General features: G+C 47.3%; 1 protein-coding gene across 1 annotated transcript in view; it reads left to right on the top strand.

Moving 5' to 3' along the window:
- Positions 1 to 20,201, top strand: part of LOC115314120 — a 56,843-nt gene that overhangs the window by 16,223 nt on the left and 20,419 nt on the right. Inside the window, exons 2-3 of the mRNA XM_040217665.1 lie at positions 16,581 to 16,687; positions 18,288 to 18,365. Coding sequence (XP_040073599.1) covers positions 16,581 to 16,687; positions 18,288 to 18,365 — 185 coding nt within the window. The remainder of the gene's footprint in view (positions 1 to 16,580; positions 16,688 to 18,287; positions 18,366 to 20,201) is intronic.

The raw sequence follows: 20,201 nt of genomic DNA, 5'->3' as shown, positions 1-20,201 counted from the left end.
ACGCTGACGCCGACGGTGACGCCGCTCAAGCCGGAAACGGGCGCCTAAGAGCTGCGCTCTAAAACAAACAAGACGGTGTTTCTAGGTGGGCGTGAACCCAGAGCTCCACGGCCCTTTAATTCAGTTCCCTAAGACACCCTATTCTCAGTCATATATTAAGAGAGTCTGGCTAGTGGGAATGTCGACGAAGGCGGTGGAGAGCAGAAAAGTGAAGGAAAGGTAGGAGAGCGCTGAAGGAGCGAAAGAGAGAGAATGAAGCAAAGAGGATAGGACCGCCATTTTGATGCAACCCTGTCGGCGCCGAGCACTGTTGAGGCTACGCATCTTCTGCTACAGGCCTTTTTTCTTTTAGAGCGCAGCTCTTACGCGCCCGTTTCCGGCTTGAGCGGCGTCGGCGTAACCGTGAGGTCACGTGATCCCCCCACCGAGGTCACGTGACGTCGGGGGGCGGGGACGTGACCTCGCCCGTTTCCGGCTTGAGCGGCGTGGTCGCACCCCCGAGGTCACGCGACCCCCAAGTCGGGTGACCCCCCCCCCCCCCCCCCCGAGGTTACGTGATCCCCCGAAGTCACGTGACCCCCCAAGTCAGGTGACCCCCCACCCCTTGAGGAGGAGGGAAGGAGGAAGGAGGAAGAGACGAGGGGAGGAGGTTGAAGGATGAGGAGAGGAGGAGGAGGCAAAGGGAGAAGGCGGGGGAGGAGGAGTAGCAGGCAGGATCACGAGGTGAAGAGGGGGGAGGAGGGGTATACCCCCCCCTCAGTACCCTTCCGTCCTCCTCCTCAAGAGCTGCGCTCGAGTTCAGTGTTACAGGGAATTGTAAATGGCTTTTATTTTTTTTTTCCTTGAATAGAAATTTGCGTTCAAACGCGGAGAAACTTCAGTCTTTAGCTTTTTAAGCCAGCTAGGTATAACATTATATCATTTCTTGCCAGAGCGTGCCAAATAAAAAGAGAGATCCGAAATTTGGATATCGATTTCATGCATTCCGTTATAAATTCCGCCGGGCGAATGAATGAAAATGGCGGCCCTCTCGGCTCAGCTGGGAGCAGCTGGGAGATTATGCGCATGCGCTCACTCCTCTCACTCTGCACCGCGGGTTGATTGGCTCACTCGGGTTACGGCAGCGAGGTCATAGACTGGTCAAACTCTCTTCTTATACGGCTGTGCCTATTGTCTGGTATTGGGACCATTGGGAACGTTCCGTTGTTTAAACGTTGTACTACCTTTTTACAAAAGAGAACGCAAAAATCACACATTTTAGAGGGAAAAGTTAAGGAAAGGGAATTTACTATTATGTTCAGTGAAGTTTGCTGACAAAACTCGGAACTCGAGCAGGAATGCCGTTGTCCTTGGTGTGACCCTTCATTCTGTCTTGAAGCAGCCAACGCAGCGACGCAGCCTCCAGCTGCGTCGCTGCTGTCTTGCTGCCTTTGCTGGGGTTTATCTAACGGAAGTACCTGCACGAAAAGTAGGAGAAACATGTGTGCATAACAGTCATTATTCATGAGACAATTTGTCAACATCCAAAATGACTCACGGAAATATTATACAAGGAATGTTTCGGCCACGTTGGCCGAGTTATTGTAACTTTAATTTTAGTGAACAGTTATAGGGCATATTACGAAGTGCAATTTGGTTTTGTATGAAACGACAACACACAAAATGGCACTCTAATATAGTATGTTGAGGTACTTTGAACAACCTCCAGGGTGCATGGTGCCTCCTTCAGATACCTGATGTTAAACATGAAATAGGTGCAGCAAGGAGTGAACAAACAGTGACTTCCAGTTTGCTTGTCTCAAGCACCAGCTGTGGTGTCATCCTGACCGCATCATCATAATATTGCTGTACCATCACTGACTGTCATTCACTATCTGACCTGCGTACGTGACTCGCCTCGCTCTCCGCTTATCAGTGATAAGGCGGTTGGCGATATATACGCGTGGAATAAAGGCTGGGGGTTGTTCCGCTGGGAACTACTTGGTTGGCTGTCACTTCCTTCATCGTGCCGCGAGACACACGACACCAGCGACATGTTGCACAAGGAGTGAAATGTGTAGAAGGTTATCTAGAAGTGTGTATCTAAGATGAAAAAGCAAGATTTAACGATCATCAGAATAAAATCACACCAAAGAGGCTCCGTTTTAGTGAGAAAATCTACAATCTAGGCACAGTAATCGGGAGTCACCCAAGGTACAGTCGCGATTCACTTTGCATTGACAGAGGTAAACCATGGCAGACAGGAAGATAAGAAAACGCGTGCTGTTGTCTTCACACCATTCGTTCTGCGCAGCCGATAGCAGGGCAGTTGGGCGGCGTCACGAAAATCTGACTCACTCGCTAGCGTTTCTCAACTTCCGTTCGGCGCCAGTCGGCACCACAGATCAGTGGTCGACACTCATGGTCTACCCCAGAGGAAAAGAGTACGAGCTCAGATCCGAGCGTCCATCGCGACTTTTGTAAAGAGAAGCTCCGGTAACACTTTGGCGACTCGTGAGCTTCAAACAACGCCTCTTTGAACGAGCCCGCGCATCCAATGCGTCGAACAGTTGCGGCGTCAAGCACGCCGGAAGCTAGAGGGCTGGAGGCGGAATATCCAAAAGAGACGCGGCGGCCTGGGTCAACCTCATTTCGCACTTGAGATAACAAGATAGCGAAGCTAGCCGAGTGTGAACACTGATTGACGTTAGGTTAAAGTACACGCAGTCGAAATGATACCTTACGCCTGCAACAGAGCACAGCTAGAGCCTTTCAACAGGGGACAGATGCGTTCAAATAGGCTGCGATTTTAAAATCCGCCTTATTCAGATTCGCGCGCCATCTATCGGAGGTGGCGCCAACCTTCCTTCCGACGCCATCTTTGAGGCGACTGGCAAAGCGCTGTGGCCGGTTGCGGCGCGTGAAAGCGACGCGCAGCGACCGCACGACTGCTTTGTTCCGCTATTGTATTCAACGAGGAAATAAAATGAAAAACAACCGATGTAAAGATTCGAATCGTATTGTTTTCTTTTCAAGTTGAAGGTATTGTAGCCAACGTTTTAATAACCGTAGCGCTTTCCTGCACTATTCATGCTCCCAACAAGAACCACCCGCGCGTTAGTGTTCTGTGGTTTTACGAGGATTTTAAACCGCTTTTAATATATGACACTTTCCACAATGGCATGAAGGGCTATGATATTTGCATGTAACAACAGCGAGCATCTATTATTGTATGTGATTTTTTTGGGAGCGCGATGTTGGCTAGCATCGTAGCTTCGCTCGCGCAGAGGAACGGCGAGGTCCAGTCAACATCACTCAAATACACTGGTTCGAGGTTTTTTGTTTTTTTTTTTCCGCTTAAGTAAGGCTTACATTCGATTGAAGGCTGATGCAAAGTACAGAAGAGCTTGGCAACTTAACAACTTCGTTTAACACATGAATGATAAAGACAAGGGTGCCAAAAAGCAAAGGTGAACGCTCGCTTACTTTACGCTGTATCATTATTATCACGCGACTCTTACATTTCGAGAAACATTTTCGAGATGTAGACGAAAGCATAGAAGCGGGCTCTTCTTGTCTGCTAACGTGGACCTGTTGGCCAGTTCAATAGTCGCGCTTGCTCGCTTCCCAAACAATCGGGCTCGCGCTGCGGGAGAAGCTTTTTTATTTGGAGCCAATACTGCAAGCAGCCACTTTTATGAGCACTGGTCATATCCTATTGCGAGTAAGCATGAAATTGAACTCTATGTAACCGCGCTACCAGGAGGAGCACATTAAAATGTCGCTGACATTTATTCATGCACTTTCTCTCAAGGGGCCAAGGAGTATATAAGCGCTAGTACTGAGTTTATTTTTTAGTATTATTATTATGATTATAAAAGAAAAATGTTCCAACTTTCCGTAAAATCTTTTTTTTTTTTTTCATACGTTATATTTCGTATACTTGCATTGCCGCGATACGCCGGTCATTTCCTTCTACGCTTTTGTGCCTCACATACGCTTTGGTGAGCATGCTAGTATAGATCTTCAACTTTTTTTTTTATACTATTATTGTAAATTCGGGATTTATCACGCGCACTCCTTATAATGATGTTTTGAGCTACCATTCGATGATCTCCCCAAAAACGAAATAAAAATCGATATAATATATTTATTTTCGTGTCTTGTGTGTGTGTGTGTGTGTGTGTGTGTGTGTGTGTGTGTGTGTGTGTGTGTGCGTGTGCGTGTGCGTGTGCGTGTTTGTGTGTGTGTGTGTGTGTAATCGTATCTTCAATATTCCTAAGGTTAAGACAACGGAAACCAAAATTTAATGTTCAACGGCGCAATCATAGAATTCTGCAATTCGGGTCTGTACACGCTGGATAAATGCGCACTGGGTGAAGAACTCCTCGGATTATTTAGACCCGCAGCCGCAAATCCCAAATAAAAACAAACTGCCACACACTAGCTGACGGCTCTGCTAAATATATCCTATAAATCGTCTTTGTGCGAACAGGCATAATCGGCTGATCAGGCAACTTAACGCACGATCCTAAAACAAGTGCGTGAGTCGGCCTGCTCTGGTGCTGGAAGGAAGCTCATTTTTATAAAAAAGAGATTCTAAGTGAAACCGCTGAAAACAAACTTGGGCTTAATATTCGCAAGTTATTCTCGAGCAACTAACACCGTCAATATACAAAAAAAAAACAAAAACGCAGGAACATGCACGAACGCAACGCGGGGAGAGGGGTTTGTACTGCGGCGGGCGGCGGGGAGGCGAAGCCTCAAAGATGGCTCCGAACCTCTGATAGTACCCGTGGCCGCCGAGAGATGGCGCTAATAATGAATAAGGTCTATTGCATGTTTGCTTTCTATTTTTCGGTGTTTACTTTGATCCGTGTATACCAAACCACTCAATTCTGCAAGTAATAAAGTCGTGTATACGTACCTTTCGAAGCGATTGAAAGTGTGCTGGTTTCGCCTGGAACCCACCAGCAAAGAGCGCAACCAGAGGCGTACCGACTTGTTTTTGAGTGTGTGTGTGTGTGGGGGGGGGGGGGGGGGGGGGGCCAAACCAGACCCCCCCCCCCCCTCCCCCTAAGGTTTGGGAAGCGGTGCTCTTGGTATCCCTTGGGCGCCGCCGGACAGTGTTTGCCCTGCCCAGTGGTGGCCGTTTCGGGGGGGGGGGGGGGGGGGCAAAACACATGCTTTGCCCGCTCCCACTCTGAGAACTGGAGGGGCAAGCGCCCTCCTTGCCCCCCACCCCCGGTTGATACGCCCATGAGCGCAACGAACTGTCAACAAAGCCACAGAGCTGGAGGCTGCGTCGCTGCGTTGGCTGCGTCGATCCGTCGATCGCGCAACGAGGGGCGCCCACTGCGCATGCTCGGCAAGGCTCGGCTACGGCGAATGCTTGGCAGGCTCTCTGCTCAGCTCCGTTGGTGAAGCGCGAGCTGGCGCGCGCGAGGGATGACGATGGGAACTTATTTTCTCAAAAAACGAGGCTGCAACGTATCGTTTGATGGCGCAAATGCACGTATATTTCACGTCGTTTTTTCACAGTGTTTAAATCTCGCGAAACAGGCGACGAAGAGTGGTGGGTGAAATGTGCTTGCATGTGTTCATGGATTTTGTGTACGATGTAGGATTACCCAGAAAGGTGGGTCAATGTCGTTAATTGTGCGCGTAAGAAGCAACTACATGCACATGACTTGTGAAACCTGTTCACTCTCATTATCTTATCGTGCGAATCGACATTGTCACGTATCGCGTTCGATTTGGGTCCCAACAACGGTAACCTCGTATCGTATATCGTGTTCGATGCTGTGTCCAATACCGATAGTTTCTTATTGTATTGCGATGTTGTGTTACAACATCGAATTGTATCGCGGTACGTTGGGTTTATCGTTTGCCAATCAACTTTTATTGCATTACAGCAACTGCAATAAACATTTGTTGGAAAACGATCACTTCAATAAGCACGTCGTTATTGAACTTTTTCAATAGGGGGTAGGGAAAAAGTGAAAATATAAAACCGGCCTTTCAAGAGGCAAGTCAAGTATTTATAATTAATTTATTTACACATACTGCGACCTCTATAAGATCATTGCAGGGGTGGTATAAATTCAAAAACAAAATAGCAGCCAAACAATACAACACGCCCTTGAACGTAACAGAAATGAAAACCGATTACGTCATGTTTTAGTGAGAAGACATAAGCAGAACTGTGCTAATAAAATCCCCATAAGGAAGAGTAAATTCAATACTACGTGGGAAAAACGAAAATTTAAAGAAGTCAGTATGAGACTGAAAAGGAACAATATTTAATGAATGAGATCGTCTGTTGCGTGTGCTAGTAGAGAATAAAATATATTTACTTCGCTCAATATCACAGTCCTCATTAACAATTTTGTGTAACATTTTAATTTTATCAATTGTTCGCCTTCTAGACAAAGGCTCCAGCCCCAGAGATAAAAAAATCCGAGCAGGGTTAGACATTACGGTCATACCTATTCAAAATATACCTAACAGCCTTGGACTGGATAGACTCAATAAGATTAATGTCTTCCTTAAAATAAGGATCCCAAACAACAGATTCATACTCCAAAATGGGACTAACAAGGGTCTAATAAACACAATGTTTAGCATCTTTAGTAGAGCGCTTAAGATTCCGTTTAATATAACCTAATATTTTAAGAGCGCGAGAGCAAACTAAGTCGACGTGCTTATCCCATTTGAGGTTGGACGTGAAGAAAACACATAAATATTTGAATTCTTTAACTTCATTTCAAATTACATCATCGATGCCATAGCTAATAACTAAAGAAGATTTCTGATGCGTAAGTATTATAAACACAGTCTTATCAAACTTAATATTCATTTGCCATCTCTTGCTCCAGTTAAAAAAATCGGACAAAGTATTTACAAATGTAACAGTTGATCACTAAGAGACGAAATGTTATTATAAAGAATGCAGTCATCTGCATAAAGACGAATTTGAACTCGTATGTATAATTTATATTTAAAATAAATAAAAGAGGCCCTAACACTGATCCCTGAGGTACACCTGAGCTGAGCGAAACTTCCAAAAAGAAGGCATTTGCAAGTGAAACAAAACTGCGACCTGCAATTCAAATAATCAGAAATCCAATCGAGCAGGAGAGAGTTTTTAAGAATTATTTTAACTTTAAAAAAAGCTTGGGGTGTGACACTTTATCAAACGCCTTCGAATAGTCGACAAATATAGCGTCCACGTGTGCTCTTTTATCTAATAAGGAAGCAATGTCATGAGTAAACTCCAGAAGCTCCGTAGTGGTTGGAAAAGGACGACGAAAACCGTGTTGTTGTGGACAGAGTAAAGAAGTACTTTCGATATAATTCGAGATATTCTTACACACTATGTGTTCGAATGTATGAGCTTAACCTCAGGCTCGAACTGGAAGCAAAATTACGCCATATTATCAATACTGCAGATTGGGCGAGTTGGTAAGGCATAATTACGAACCAGCGCACAGGTAGACAGCTACTCAAAATCCAAACACACAGAAAAATACCCCACAGGGCGGAACCATCACCTGATTTGTATTTGAAACTTCCTCTTCTTCGACCCCAAGAAATAGGTTCCCAAGGAAGAAAAGGGGAAAGACAAGGCAGAGGGAGAAAATGCGAAATAAAAAGAAAACAAAAACAGAGATGAATAGAAAAAGAAAAATAGAAGACAAATAAAAGGAAAATAAAGGAGAATAATAATAATACAGCCGAGTCCAAGAGTTACAAAAATTACAAAAATAATTACAAAATTAATCACGAACGTATATATAAACCAGGTGATATGCTGGTCTACTGTCGACTACACTCTTGGCGTAAATAGTTTGTGTGATGCAAAAAGTCCAAGACTTACAAAATTAATTGTTAAATAATAACAGAAGTAAACACAAAGAAATAAACTAGTGGTTATACCGGCTTACTGTCGAAAACTCTTTCTGTCTAAATAATATAGTTCTTCGATAAAGCTAAGGACGTAGTACTAACGCACTGGGCTTCCCTTCTTGCAATGTTCTCCGCAAGACGGGAAGCCCAGTGTGTTAGCACTCCGTCCTTAGTTTTATCGGAGAAAGTACTGTAATATTTAGACAGAAGGTGTTTTCGACAGTAATCCAGTATAACTACTGGTTTCTTTCTTTTTGTTTACTTCTGATATTATTTAACAATTATTTTTTGTAACTCTTGGGCTCGGCAGTATTAGTATCATTCTCCTTTATGTTCCTTTTCTTTGTCTTCTATTTTGCTTCAGTTCAGTTCAGAAAGCGTTTATTGGCCATAAAATAAGGGTAAGGGATGGGGGAGTGCGTCGGCGGCTGCGAGGTCTGGACGCTGGCAAAAAAAGAAAATATTAAACTAGGCTAAATAAAGATATCCAGGTTCGCCTCGTAGATGAAATCTATGAGACTTCGGAGGATGCTTCTCTTGTCCTCTTCGCCTGGCGGGTGTGTCCAACCTTCCAGAGAGGCGACGTTACTCGGTCGGTGCTTCGACCTGGTGATCTTGTATTTGCGGCATTCCCACAACAAGTGAAAAGTGTCCGCCTTGGCACCCATATTGCACTTGGTGCAGGTGCCGGATCTCTTCCCGCGGCTCCAAGATGCTATGCGCGCTGGTGTTAATGTTGTGTCTGTTCTGACCCTGGTCAGGAGGACCTTGGCCCTTCTTCCAAACCCTGTTGGCAGAGGAGGGTTTCGTGTTGGGGGAAGTTTCTCCCAGAGTGTTGATTGGTATTCTTGCTTGATTTGGGCACGTTCCTCTCCTGGATCGTACCCTCCATCGTTGCAGTCTTCCTCTCGTGCTCGACTAGCCGGTGCCCGATCGCGGACGGGAGCGTTGCCGTGGTCGTGGTCTTGCAGTGAAGGTGTATCGTCTCGTTCACGGGGAGCGAGAAGGGACGCGCGGGCGAGTCGATGCACCTCTTCGTTGCCGGGTATTCCTGCGTGTGCTGGAACCCAGGCTATTCTCGTAGTCGTGCCTCTTGCTAGTAGCAGTGAGGCGAGTTTCTTGATATTACGCACGTCTACGCTAGGGCTTCTTGATTTTCTGCATTCTTTTACCACTTCCTGAGAGTCCGTAAATATCCGGATATGCTCTGGTGGTGGTTCAGGTAATGCAAGGGCCGTCTCGAGGGCAAGGCGGACTGCTGCAAGTTCTCCCCCTTTGACCGAGGTGCGGGCTGGAAGGTTCTTGGTTGCGCTTGTGCCTAGTGTTGGAAAGATAACAGCCGCGGTCTTTAGAGTGACTGGGCCGTCTATCGAAGCAGTGTCCGTGTATGCAGCCACGATCCCGTTCGTTCCTTCTTCCCACGCCTCCGTCATCTTGATGTGTGCCCTAGCGAGGCGGTCTTGTTGCTTTTTGTCGCCCTTCCGCGTGCTTGGCTTGTTGTCTGTGATTTCTGCGTGATCTTCCCATGGCGGGAGTTCCTGTGGTAGCTTGGGTAGGTCTCCGGTACATCTTAATAGGAGTTCCAGGATCCTTCTCCCTTGTCGTGTGTGCTTAAGTCTCTCCCCGTGCGCGACCGTGCGGGCAACAACGGTTTCGTGTAGGGAGTTAATCTGAGCGTGTTCGTTCAGCTTGCCCAGGGGGCAGAACTTGTGCAGGCCCGTGATTATTCTTTTTGCTTGGTTGTTCAGAGCTTCGAGCTTCTGCCATTGCGCCTTGGTCAGCCAGTAGTGTCGAGCCCCATAGCAGACACGCGAAACTACTAAAGCTTTAACCATTCTTCTGGCAATTTCTTCTGACGCTCCACCCCTTGCGCTACAGATGCGCCGAATGGCATTAAGGGCAGAGTTGCAATGTTTAAGTGTGTCCTGGAGCCAGATGTCTGCCTTACCGGTCTCCTCAATAGTGATCCCTAATATCTTGACAGACGTGGATGGCTCGATTCGCTTGCCTGCAAGAACGAGGTTTAGTTGTTCTGCAATCTTGGCGAGACGGTGTCTTTTCGGTGCGATTACGGTGTAGTTGGTTTTCTCCGGAGAGGCTTGCATTTTCACCCTGCATAGGTGGGCTTCGATTGTATCTAGGCCAGCTTGTAGAGTGTCTTGCTGTCTTGCAATGTCGTCGTTCTTGGTCCATATCGAGACGTCATCCGCGTACACGGTGAAGCCCAAGTTGGGGATCTTTGCAAGTTCGTGAGGCAGGGCTGCCATCGCGATATTAAAGAGCGTTGGTGACAGCACGGAGCCTTGTGGGACTCCGACTCGGTTCACTCTCGGTTCGCTGTCGTGCGAGCCGCAGCGTACCGAGAACGTTCTCCCTTCAAGGAAGTTCTTGACAAAGTTCAGCGGCCTTCCGACTATGCCGAGTCTTCGGGCTTCGTTGATGACTGATGCGTGTGGGACCGAGTCAAAAGCTTTCTTGACATCAATCGCCACAATTGTTCTGATGGTTGCGCGGTTGGAGTTGATCAGCCGATATGGCCGATATGAGGGCGAGGCTTTCTTGCGTTCCGAGACTCGGTCGAAACCCTGTCTGGGCGGGGTGGAAGGCGTCCGTAGATTCCAGATGCCATACGATTCTTGCAAGTACCATTCGTTCCATCAACTTGCATGTGCATGACGTTAGAGAGATTGGCCTGTAGCTGGAGAGTGCACCTTTGTCTTTGCCCGGCTTGGGAATTGGAATGACGAGGGAGTGCTTCCACTGCTGGGGAAGTTTGCCAGTTTCCCAGATCTGGTTGATCATGACTAGGAGTTGTTCTTTCGTGTTGTCTGGGAGGTTTTGTAGCATAGCCATAGTGATTTTGTCTGATCCCGGTGCCGTGTGCAACTTCCCTTGATTCAAGGCACACTCGAGTTCTCCGCGCGTAAAGAGACGGTCCATCTCGTGATCGGGAGCCAGAATTTCTTGATAGTAAGGGGGGTCGCAGCCGGTTAGGTCAGGTTGAGGAAAGAAGAGATCTCCCGACATTCTGGCCAACTGTTCCTCAGACTTGTTCAGTTTGAGAGCTAGTGTCTGCGTCGCTCCTTTAGTCTTCTTTTTTCCGAGCAAGGCTCGACTCGTAGCTTAGAGCTTCGTGATCGAGGTCTTGTCGGAAAGTGAAGTGCTCTAATCTAGCCAGCGGCGTGAGTCTAGTTTTTGGGCGTACACCTTTGCTTCCACCGTCGCTCTAGTAATAGCTTGCCTGCCTAGTGGGGTTTTGTACCCCTTTCGGTACTTCTGCACCGCTTTCAGTCGCTTGGCCCAGAGGTTGAGAAGGAAAATATCAGGGTTAGGAGCGTCTTCTTCAACGTTTGTCTTGATTGTGGCTGCCTGCAGGGCGCTGTTGAGGAGGCTCTCGAAGCTGGACTCTTCTGATTTGTCTTCGCTAAGGACGTCCCTGAACCTGTCCCAGTGAACGGTCTTGGCCACTCGTTTCTTCGTCATGTTCTTTACCTTCTTTGTGGGCGAGAACTCAAAGATAATGGGGAAGTGATCGCTGCCCCATGGGTCTGGGAGACACTTCCATTTTTGATGCTGTATGTACTGATTTGTCGTCCATGATAGATCTGGTGTCGTGTCCTTCTGTCCGGCTCCTCCCAGTCTTGTCTTGGTTCCTTTCTTGTTTGCCAATTGCAAACGAAATGTTTGCATCTCAGCTATTAGATCTTCCGCTCCGTTCGAAGACTGTGCGTAGCCCCACGTTTGGTGTTGGAGGTTGAAGTCTCCGCCGTAGTGTTTCTGCTCTCGGGGGTATACATCGTGCAGATGAGCGATCCATCCCTGGTTCCTTGTATGCGTCTTGTCTCTAAGCGGTCTGTAGTAGATGGACACAAAAATGTGGTTCGTCTGCTGAACCGTTGCGCGAACTGCAACCACTTCTTGGTGTTCATCACAGTATGGAGTAAGGTCGACCTGGTGTTGATACCAGTCGCTCCTTGCGTAGACAATAGCTTTTCCCGGTGGAGAAGCCGAGTAACCTGGGCGCTTGGATGTGATTGATGGGCCGGAGTAGGCTGTGTAGCCGCTAAAGTTGATGCTTGACGTGTTAGTTTCCTGAAGTAGCATTACGTCGGGACGTTCATCGGGCTTGTCCAGGAGTCGTATCCGAAGCTCCGCCGCCCGTTTGCGAAGCCCCTGACTGTTCCACTGGAGTACCTTAATCATTTTTCCACAAAGAATTGGGCTGCGAGTGCCCGTTGATGATTGGCGTATTCTTTATACTTCTTGTTTTCCTCCTGTAGAGACTGAACGATGGTGTTGAGTCTGTTTAGCTCTGCCTTGAGGAAGTTGCACGTGTTGCGCAATTCTTGTGCTTCTGCCGTTGGCGATGGTAACGGTGGTGGCGAGAGACCCTGCTTGACCTTATTGGCCCACAGGTTCTCACTGGGCGGTACCGGGGTCTTGACTGGTCTATTTCATATCTCCTGTTGTTGCTGTTGCAGCTTGTGCTGTTCTCTGAAACTATTGATGTCTTTCCGCATCCTTTTGTTGGTTTCCTGCCATGTGGGGCATTTGCGGTCGGTTCCGAGGTGGCCCTTCTTTTTACATCCCTGGCAGTAGGGTGTAGTGTCGGTACATCCAGGTCCCTGGGTCGGGTCCGTTGGTCTTGGATGGTCGGTTCCGCATATAGGGCACACTGCCGTATTCGGGCATATATCGAACTTGTGTCCTAGACGGTGGCAGTGCCCGCAGGTTACTGCTTTCGGTTTGAACGGGAATACCCGCATGTACCTCTTGCCGTAAAGAACAGATCGAGGCGTTTTCTCTCCATCGAACGTGAGGACCGCCGTGTTTGACTTGCCTAGTCTTCGAGCGGCTACCACGTGAGGCTTTTCTGACTCAATTTCCGAATTGAGAACGTCGTCTTGCGGGTCCTCTTCCTTGGGATATATGTCATAAATGACACCCTTGCTGTGTGTACTCCCATAAGTCCTGAAGACTTGTATGGGTATCTTGCCTTTCTCTTCAGTGCCGATCTCTGTGATCTTCTCAAGAGTCTCGGCTAACTCTTTCGAATCTGTGCGGACCGAAATCGTGTTAGCCTTTTCTATGAGATGCATTGTGAAGGCCGTAGAGATGTGAGTGCCCGTGAGGTGCATTTTGAGTAGTGGAAGTAGGGGCTTGATCGAGATTTGTGAACGCGTCAAACGGATCTTATACTCGTACTGCCAGCGCCGGGTTGACTTGGCTTCCTCGGAAGTTTGCTGTGTCGGGTCCCCTCGGACCCGTTTCCTTTTCTTCTTATACGTCACCTGGGTCCAACCAACCGTGTCCTCAGGTTCCTCTCGTGTAGCAGGTGGCATCTCGCTGACCGCGTTCGGTGGTGGTGCGAGTGTCCCCGCAGGTATCGAACTGGCGCGCTTGTTCTCCACTGCATGCGGCGTTGTGTCTGGTATGGGCGTGGTGCCGGCTGCGGCCGGCGCTTCTTGCGTTTGTTTTGTACCTAGAGGGTTTATCGGAGCTTTCTTTGAAGCCGATTTCTTCTTCGCTTTGGTTGGCACAATTTCATGGGTTTCTCCAAGTATGTCCTTGAATATGTCTAAAAGGTTCTCCCTCGGGATACTCGCGAGAAGGGACCTTACAGCTTGTTCAACTGAAAAAGCCGTGTTTGGAATCGTGGAGGGCTCACCGAAGCATACAACGGCGGGGCACTCCATTGTTGGCTTTTTCAGTGTCGGAGTGGCAAGACTTGCCGGTCCCGCCTCGATAGGGGCGGTTTCGGCGTTGCTCGCAATCTTCGTGTCCATGGCTTCGGGCTGACCGCTTACATCGGTGGCTGGAACGTTGCTCGAAGTAGTGGGCCCAGAGCCGTTTATACTGAGAGAGTTTGGCCTTCTTAAGGAGATTTTAACAGTCTGACAACCACAGCAGCGTAGTCTGGCAACCGGGGGATGGCTACTTCCGTCCGCCATATTGTGGATCTGACTCATAGGAACTCTACGCGATTTCTCAGGAATGAACAAGACAAAGAAGTAACGCCATATTGTGTTATCGCGAAATCCGCTTGTTCTAGCGGCCAACAAGCTCCGCCCATCGGCCAAACTCTCTCAGTATAAACGGCTCTGAGTGGGCCTTTCTTCTGGTCCTCCTGGTGAGAAAACCCCTCGAGGAAGGCCGAATAATGAGCCCGAATTTGGCAGCTCGGTGCTGGTCATTTTGTTCGGGTAGCTCAGAAAATCGCGTCCGATCTTGTCGGTAGCTTCTTCTTTCTCCGCTATTTTGCTTTTTCTATTCATCTCTATTTTTCGTTTTCTTTTTCGTTCGCCTTTTCTCCCTTTTCCTTGTCTTTTCCCTCTTCTTCCTTGGCAACCTATTCCTTGGGGTCAAAGAAGAGGAAGTTTGAAATAGAAATCACTAGATAGTTCAGCGCTCTGTGGTATTTTTTTGTGTGTTTGGATTTTGAGTAACTGTCTACCTGGGCGCTGGTACGTAATTATGCCATCATAGTTCCATTTTATTACAGCCAGAAATGATAGCTCCCGGCTTTAGGTTAGCTTCGAGTCAGGCTTAGCTTCGTCTAAATGCGCATGAGACAAATTAAGCTGGGGTCACACTGCTCATACATCATACAAAAAAGCAGTCTGCGAACGCGAGTCACTCCATATTCGTGGTTCGAATGCCGCATGCCAAGTTTTCCTCTGGAACTCATTGCCATGCGGCATTCGAAGTGCGAATCCGACGGTGACTCGTGTTCGAATCTGTACGCAGACTCTTTTAGTATAATGTACAGGGTGCGGCCGTAAAAACTTTCACATTTGGCAGGCCTAGCAAAAAACGAATTTCAAACGTACATACCTAAAATTGGGCACACGAACGTCGTTTATTCCAAAGTTTTTTGCCTATTTTTTTCAGACGTCAACTCTGGAGTAGCGAATTATTAGAAAGATAACAAAAATGGCAGACGTGCATTTCCTATGGCCTATACCCGCCCGTTCGCCGTCTGCTATCTAATTCGCGACGCCGCTCCCAGATGGCGTACTGAATGCAAAAACCTCGGGAAACGCCGCACGAAAGGCTGGTGTCGGGCGAGATAATCGCGATAAAAAGTGATTTTACCGAAATATGTGAACGATTATGCCCTTTTACTTAAAATTTAGAAACTGGCGGACACCCTCGTTTAATAAAAATATGTTCTAAAGCAGACGAACGTGTGTCTTCCTTTTTCGTCTGCTTATCTGTTGACGGGTCCGTTCCCAGTGAAAGCTCAACTTTAGAATCAAGATTGCCGCTGCTGAGGAATCTTGATTGTTCCAATTAATTGTTTTTATTGCACTATCCTCTGCAGTTATTATCAAAATATTTTTCGCGCCGCCCTGCGATGCCGCAATACTCGGCAAGTGGGTGTGCCCAGGCAGTCAAGTGGTACGTGGAGCGGAACTCGGTGGCCACAGCACAACGAAAATTTCGCACTGCATTTCATAAACGCCCGCCTTCACGCCCGACTGTTTTGAGTTGGGCGGATTGTTTTGTGAGCGGAGAAGACTTTAAAAAGAAAAATCCAGTCACTGAACGTGAAAGCCTGCTGAAGAATGAGGAGCTCATTGAAGCAGTGCTTGCTGTCTTCGAGAGCGACCCGCAATTTTCAACAAGACGAGCAGCTTTAAATAAATGATCTCGTCGCATCATGGTGTCCTCTTGCTTGCATGACGATCTGTCAGAACTTGACTTGAAACAGGTAATTTCAACAATCGTTCATATATTTCGTTCAGATCACTTTTTATCGCGATTATCTCGCCCGACACCAGCCTTTCTTGCGGCGTTTCCCGCGTTTTTGCGTTCAGTGCGCCACCTGGGAGCAACGTCGCGAACCAGATAGCAGACTGCGAACGGGCGGTTATAGGCCATAGGAAATGCACGTCTACCATTTTTGTTATCTTTCTAATAATTCGCTACTGCAGAGTTGACGTCTGAAAAAAATAGGCAAAAAACTTTGGAATAAACGACGTTTGTGTGCCCAATTTCAGGTATGTATGTTTGAAATTCGATTTTTGCTAGGCGTGCCAAATGTGAAAGTTTTTACGGCCGCACCCTGTATAAGCTGTGTGACTGTGGCTTTAGGGGTGGGAGGAATTTTCGGTGTCACCTAAAGAAGGCCAACGCTGGGCACACATCAGATACGAGTGCCGCGTCATCGTACGGCCGAGACTCGTGACCAGTCCGTGACTACACGAGTTTCGGCCCGAACGGTGTCACAGTACTCGAACCCAATCTGCGGCCCAAAAATGGCCTTCTTTAGGTGGCGTTGAACGTGCGTAGTTAGGGCCTTGTTTGCTTGGAACTGATGAATTGCCAATCATTAAGAACCTCTTCTTGGCCAGTTAAGACATTTGCGGGTTTTAATAGTGGCGAAGCAAAATTAAGTGAACAAGACGCTCCGCTAAGAAGTCTCAAATGTATTCACAATTTGTTCAACAGCACAAGTAACGCACTAAAATTACTTCTTAATTGAAGCTTTTGTGTAAACATTTGGTGGGGGCAGTGGAGTTGGTATTGGTTTTGCTTTAGGCTGGCTGTAGATCCTTCCGATATTCTGCACTTGTGGTCTCTTTTATATCATCCTTTTCTGAACTTCCTGTTGTTGTTTTTCTGCCACCGTGTCGATCTCGGTTTTCTTATCACTGAAGTTTCACTGTTGTTTGCATGTCTCTCTACAGTGAACCTGGCTGTACATATCGTCTACGACCGATATTTTGAAGCGATCTCTAAATTCAGAGATGAATCTGGAAGATACCTCGACTACTTCACTACGTTTCTAAACATCGTACGTTGGTTCTACGGTTATTATGGCATGCGCTGATCCACCCAATCACAATGAAGATATTTCTATAAGATAAACCTCGATTCGTTATGTTTTATTAAAGTATTCAGTTGACTGTATTGTCACTGACAAGATGAGAAACGGTAGGGCGTCTCTTTCGAACGCCCGGCCTGCAGCGCGTGCTCATTGCCTTCCGACGCGCTTGGGCCGCCCGTGCATGCTCGATGCTCACGAGTCGCCAAAGCATTGTCGAAGCATAGCCTCCTCTATATTCACAATCCTGGCAGTTTACGACGGAGGCATAGAGTGCCCGGTCGCAGATATAGAGCGCGAGGATCTGGTAACACAGCATTTCTCAGGGGAACCTGGACGTCAGCGCACAGCTTTTGCAGCGGCGAGGACTCGACAAATGGTTTTCAAACCCGACGAGAAAAGAAGCGGTACGTAGCGCGAGTAACGCGAGGAGCACGAGCGGACATTCCATCGCTCGGGAGAACTGTGTTTCGCCGTCTCGCCGCAGCCTGGCGCCCGTCACTTGGCTCTCCTCACATCCGTTGTCTGCGCTTAATCTTTTCAATTTCGGTGACGCTTCTCGTTGCGATCTGCCAGGCTTTTTTAGTATAGAAAAGGCTATGGCAGGACGCTCGCGCTGGAGGTAGAACAATTGAAGGACCTCTCTGCCTATCTCATTTTGTCAGTAATTAAAATGTACGACACCCCCCCTCCTCTGAAAAAAAAAACAAAAAAACACCACCAAACGTTCCGCTAGCGGCTTGCAGACGACCGACGTTTCAGAACTATTATCTTTATTAAAAATTATAGGTGCTTTTCTTAAACTTTCAATAGAAAGTGGGGTCTGTTAGCGGTAGTCACTGCTATTCAGCCTCATCAATTCGTGGTCTTTGTAGGCCACCATTTTCCAAAGAAAATTTCAGAAGATCGCTCATCACTTCTGAGTAAGATAACGGTTCGTTCTGAGAGTATAGCATTTGGTTCACTGCTAGCGTTAGATTGGGAAGAAAGTTGTTCGACAGTGCGTAGTTATTTTTTTTATATTAAAAATATTACTTCTTAAGGGGCGGGGGGGGGGGGGGGGGAGGGACGTTTAGTGTCGTGCGTTTTCTTCTTGGCGAAAGAAAACATTAAATTTTGATAGAAGACTTAAAGATAAAGCTTAGTTAAATATAACACTTTTCAATTAATTTGCTGTCTTTCTAAAACGCTCTCTGATATCGTTACCACAAGGAGGATGTTGTTGTTACAATATATTGCTTATTTTTTTATGCCTTTTACTAACATTTTTGAAAACCGGAGACGACAGACGAAGAAAGGGACAACAAAAAAAAAGTCTCAAAATTCGTCTCCGGTTTTCAAAAATGTGTAACATCAACCAGCTCACCTGCCTACTTACTTTATCGTTTTTACTAGCAAGTTGTTTGACTAAACAGGTAGGCAAGCTTTGAGTGTAAATAACTTAAGCCGAGTGCATGCTTCCATCTAGTTCCTCAGAAATAATGCTTTGGCGATCGTTTGATCTCGACGTTGATTCGAGTGAACCAGCACAAGTCAAAATCTACAGAATTGCAGATACCTTGATTTCTAGGTAGAGTTGTGGTTCCGAAGTTTTCAACTACCAAACATCAAACTGACGCTGCACGCTGCTACTGAAGGCCCACTAAATGTAAGTATGCCTTGTGCCATCTTGTAGAGTCATAGCTTTTGACAAGTCTGAGACAGTGTTGAAGCCACCCCATCACCTAGTTATGGGTTCATAATCCGACAATTAGAGTATCTAAAGTCCCGTATAATTCTCGAGAAGTTGGACTTGAATAAGATCAAACACCGTCGTCCAAAAACAAAACAGATGTTACAGGGGGATGCCAAAAAAACAGTTTTCTAGCGTGGCCGCCCGGCGGCGCTACATCACCTCGGCCGCCATGGTACGTGCCTCAAACACGCACGAATGCCTATTCTTAATGTTTTGTCTCTTAGGTATGGGTTAAGGGGTGAAGTTTAATTAAAACACTGGCTAGATGGGCGAAGCCGCCACCTGATTCAATCTGTTCAGCAGCATACATGGAGGATCGATTCATGGTGGTCATCACCAAATCGCAATGACAGACAGTTTCTTCTGAACTTCCTTCACTGACAAAACAATCGACATTAGGCATTAACCAAGTGACGCCGCCATGATTTGCATGCCAGCGCCATCTTCTGTCACTTTTTGTACATATGGAGTTCTGACACAATTGAGAGTAGCTAAATGGCCGAGCCATGTATCGTTTTCCCCTTCCTTTCACCGCCAAATCCTCATTGGTAGAGATGGGGTCACATGCGCCAAGTTTTACTTCTTTCTTGAGGGGAAGCCGTCTTGCGGAGCGCTGATTTTGGGGCGGGACATACGTATATATACACGTAGGTTTCACTTTGCGCTCGTGAAATGTAGATGTTGCACTTAAGTACACTCTAAAAAATGCCTGCGCATCTACTCACACGCAAAACAATCAAAGGCCCAATCTTTGCGATCTACGAAATTACCTCAGCGAATGATGAGGCGGAACATCCGTTTAGACCTAAAAGGGAAGTCTGCGCTATGTCGTTACGCAATGCAAAGCGTCATGCTTGCATTCTGCAACGCCACAGCCCCGGCTTAATTTCGATGTCTAAACAGATTTGCCACCTGCGCCAAGAGCCAAGACATAATGGCCGCCGTCTAAAGGCCTGTCCAAACAGGACACTACAAAAATTGTCAGGCGACACGACTCCGACAAAATCGTTCGGCGCTCCGCTTCCGGCCTTTTTTATATTGCCGGGGGAAAGTTACCCCCGTCTAATCTCGCCCGTGCCCTCCACGGCGGCCTTGATCTGCAAATCACGTGAGTCCGGAGGGCCACTCACACGTTTTCTTGCCTGTCAGTCAATCGCTCAAGGCATCCGCCGTTTTGCAAGTCGCAAAAACGGGAAAAGGATTGACAAGAAGGTGCCATTCCCTTTCCCTGCGGGAAGCGAAACGCACGCTTCGACACAGGAATTTCCCAAATCCACCCGAAGCCAGACCTCTTTGGCCTTCCAGCCGAGGCGACGGCGGTAGCGAGGTCAACGAGCCGCGGGAAAAAACCAGTGGCAGGTGGCGTGTCGCTTCAGTTTTGACGATTTTTGCAGGACCCTGAATAGGCCTCTTTTTTGGACTCAACAGTTATTTCCTCCTCCTCCGTCTCATTCGCTGAGCTGATCTCGTATATCGCAGGGATTGGCCCTTCGAGTGTTTGGCGCATAAGCAGACGCGCAGGCATATTTTTTAGTGTATGACAAGCTAGACGCTTGAACTCTCGGGCATTGTGTGTTCCGAGTAGATATCTGGAATTTTGTTGTTTTTACAACGTTGGAGAGACAAATTTCGAACTGTTGCGATGTTGGGCTGCGCAAGAGGAGCATATACAGTTATTTCAACTCGATTGAACACCATTGTCCCTTCACTGGCCCCTAGGCATTATCGTAAAGGTTTTCTGTTGGTGGC

This window comes from Ixodes scapularis, unplaced genomic scaffold (assembly GCF_016920785.2).
Source record: "Ixodes scapularis isolate PalLabHiFi unplaced genomic scaffold, ASM1692078v2 PGA_scaffold11__112_contigs__length_91849675, whole genome shotgun sequence".
In the NCBI taxonomy this organism is placed as follows: Eukaryota; Metazoa; Arthropoda; class Arachnida; order Ixodida; family Ixodidae; genus Ixodes; species Ixodes scapularis.
The sequence above is the reverse complement of the archived record's forward strand: the minus strand, read 5'-3'. Positions and strand labels throughout refer to the sequence as shown.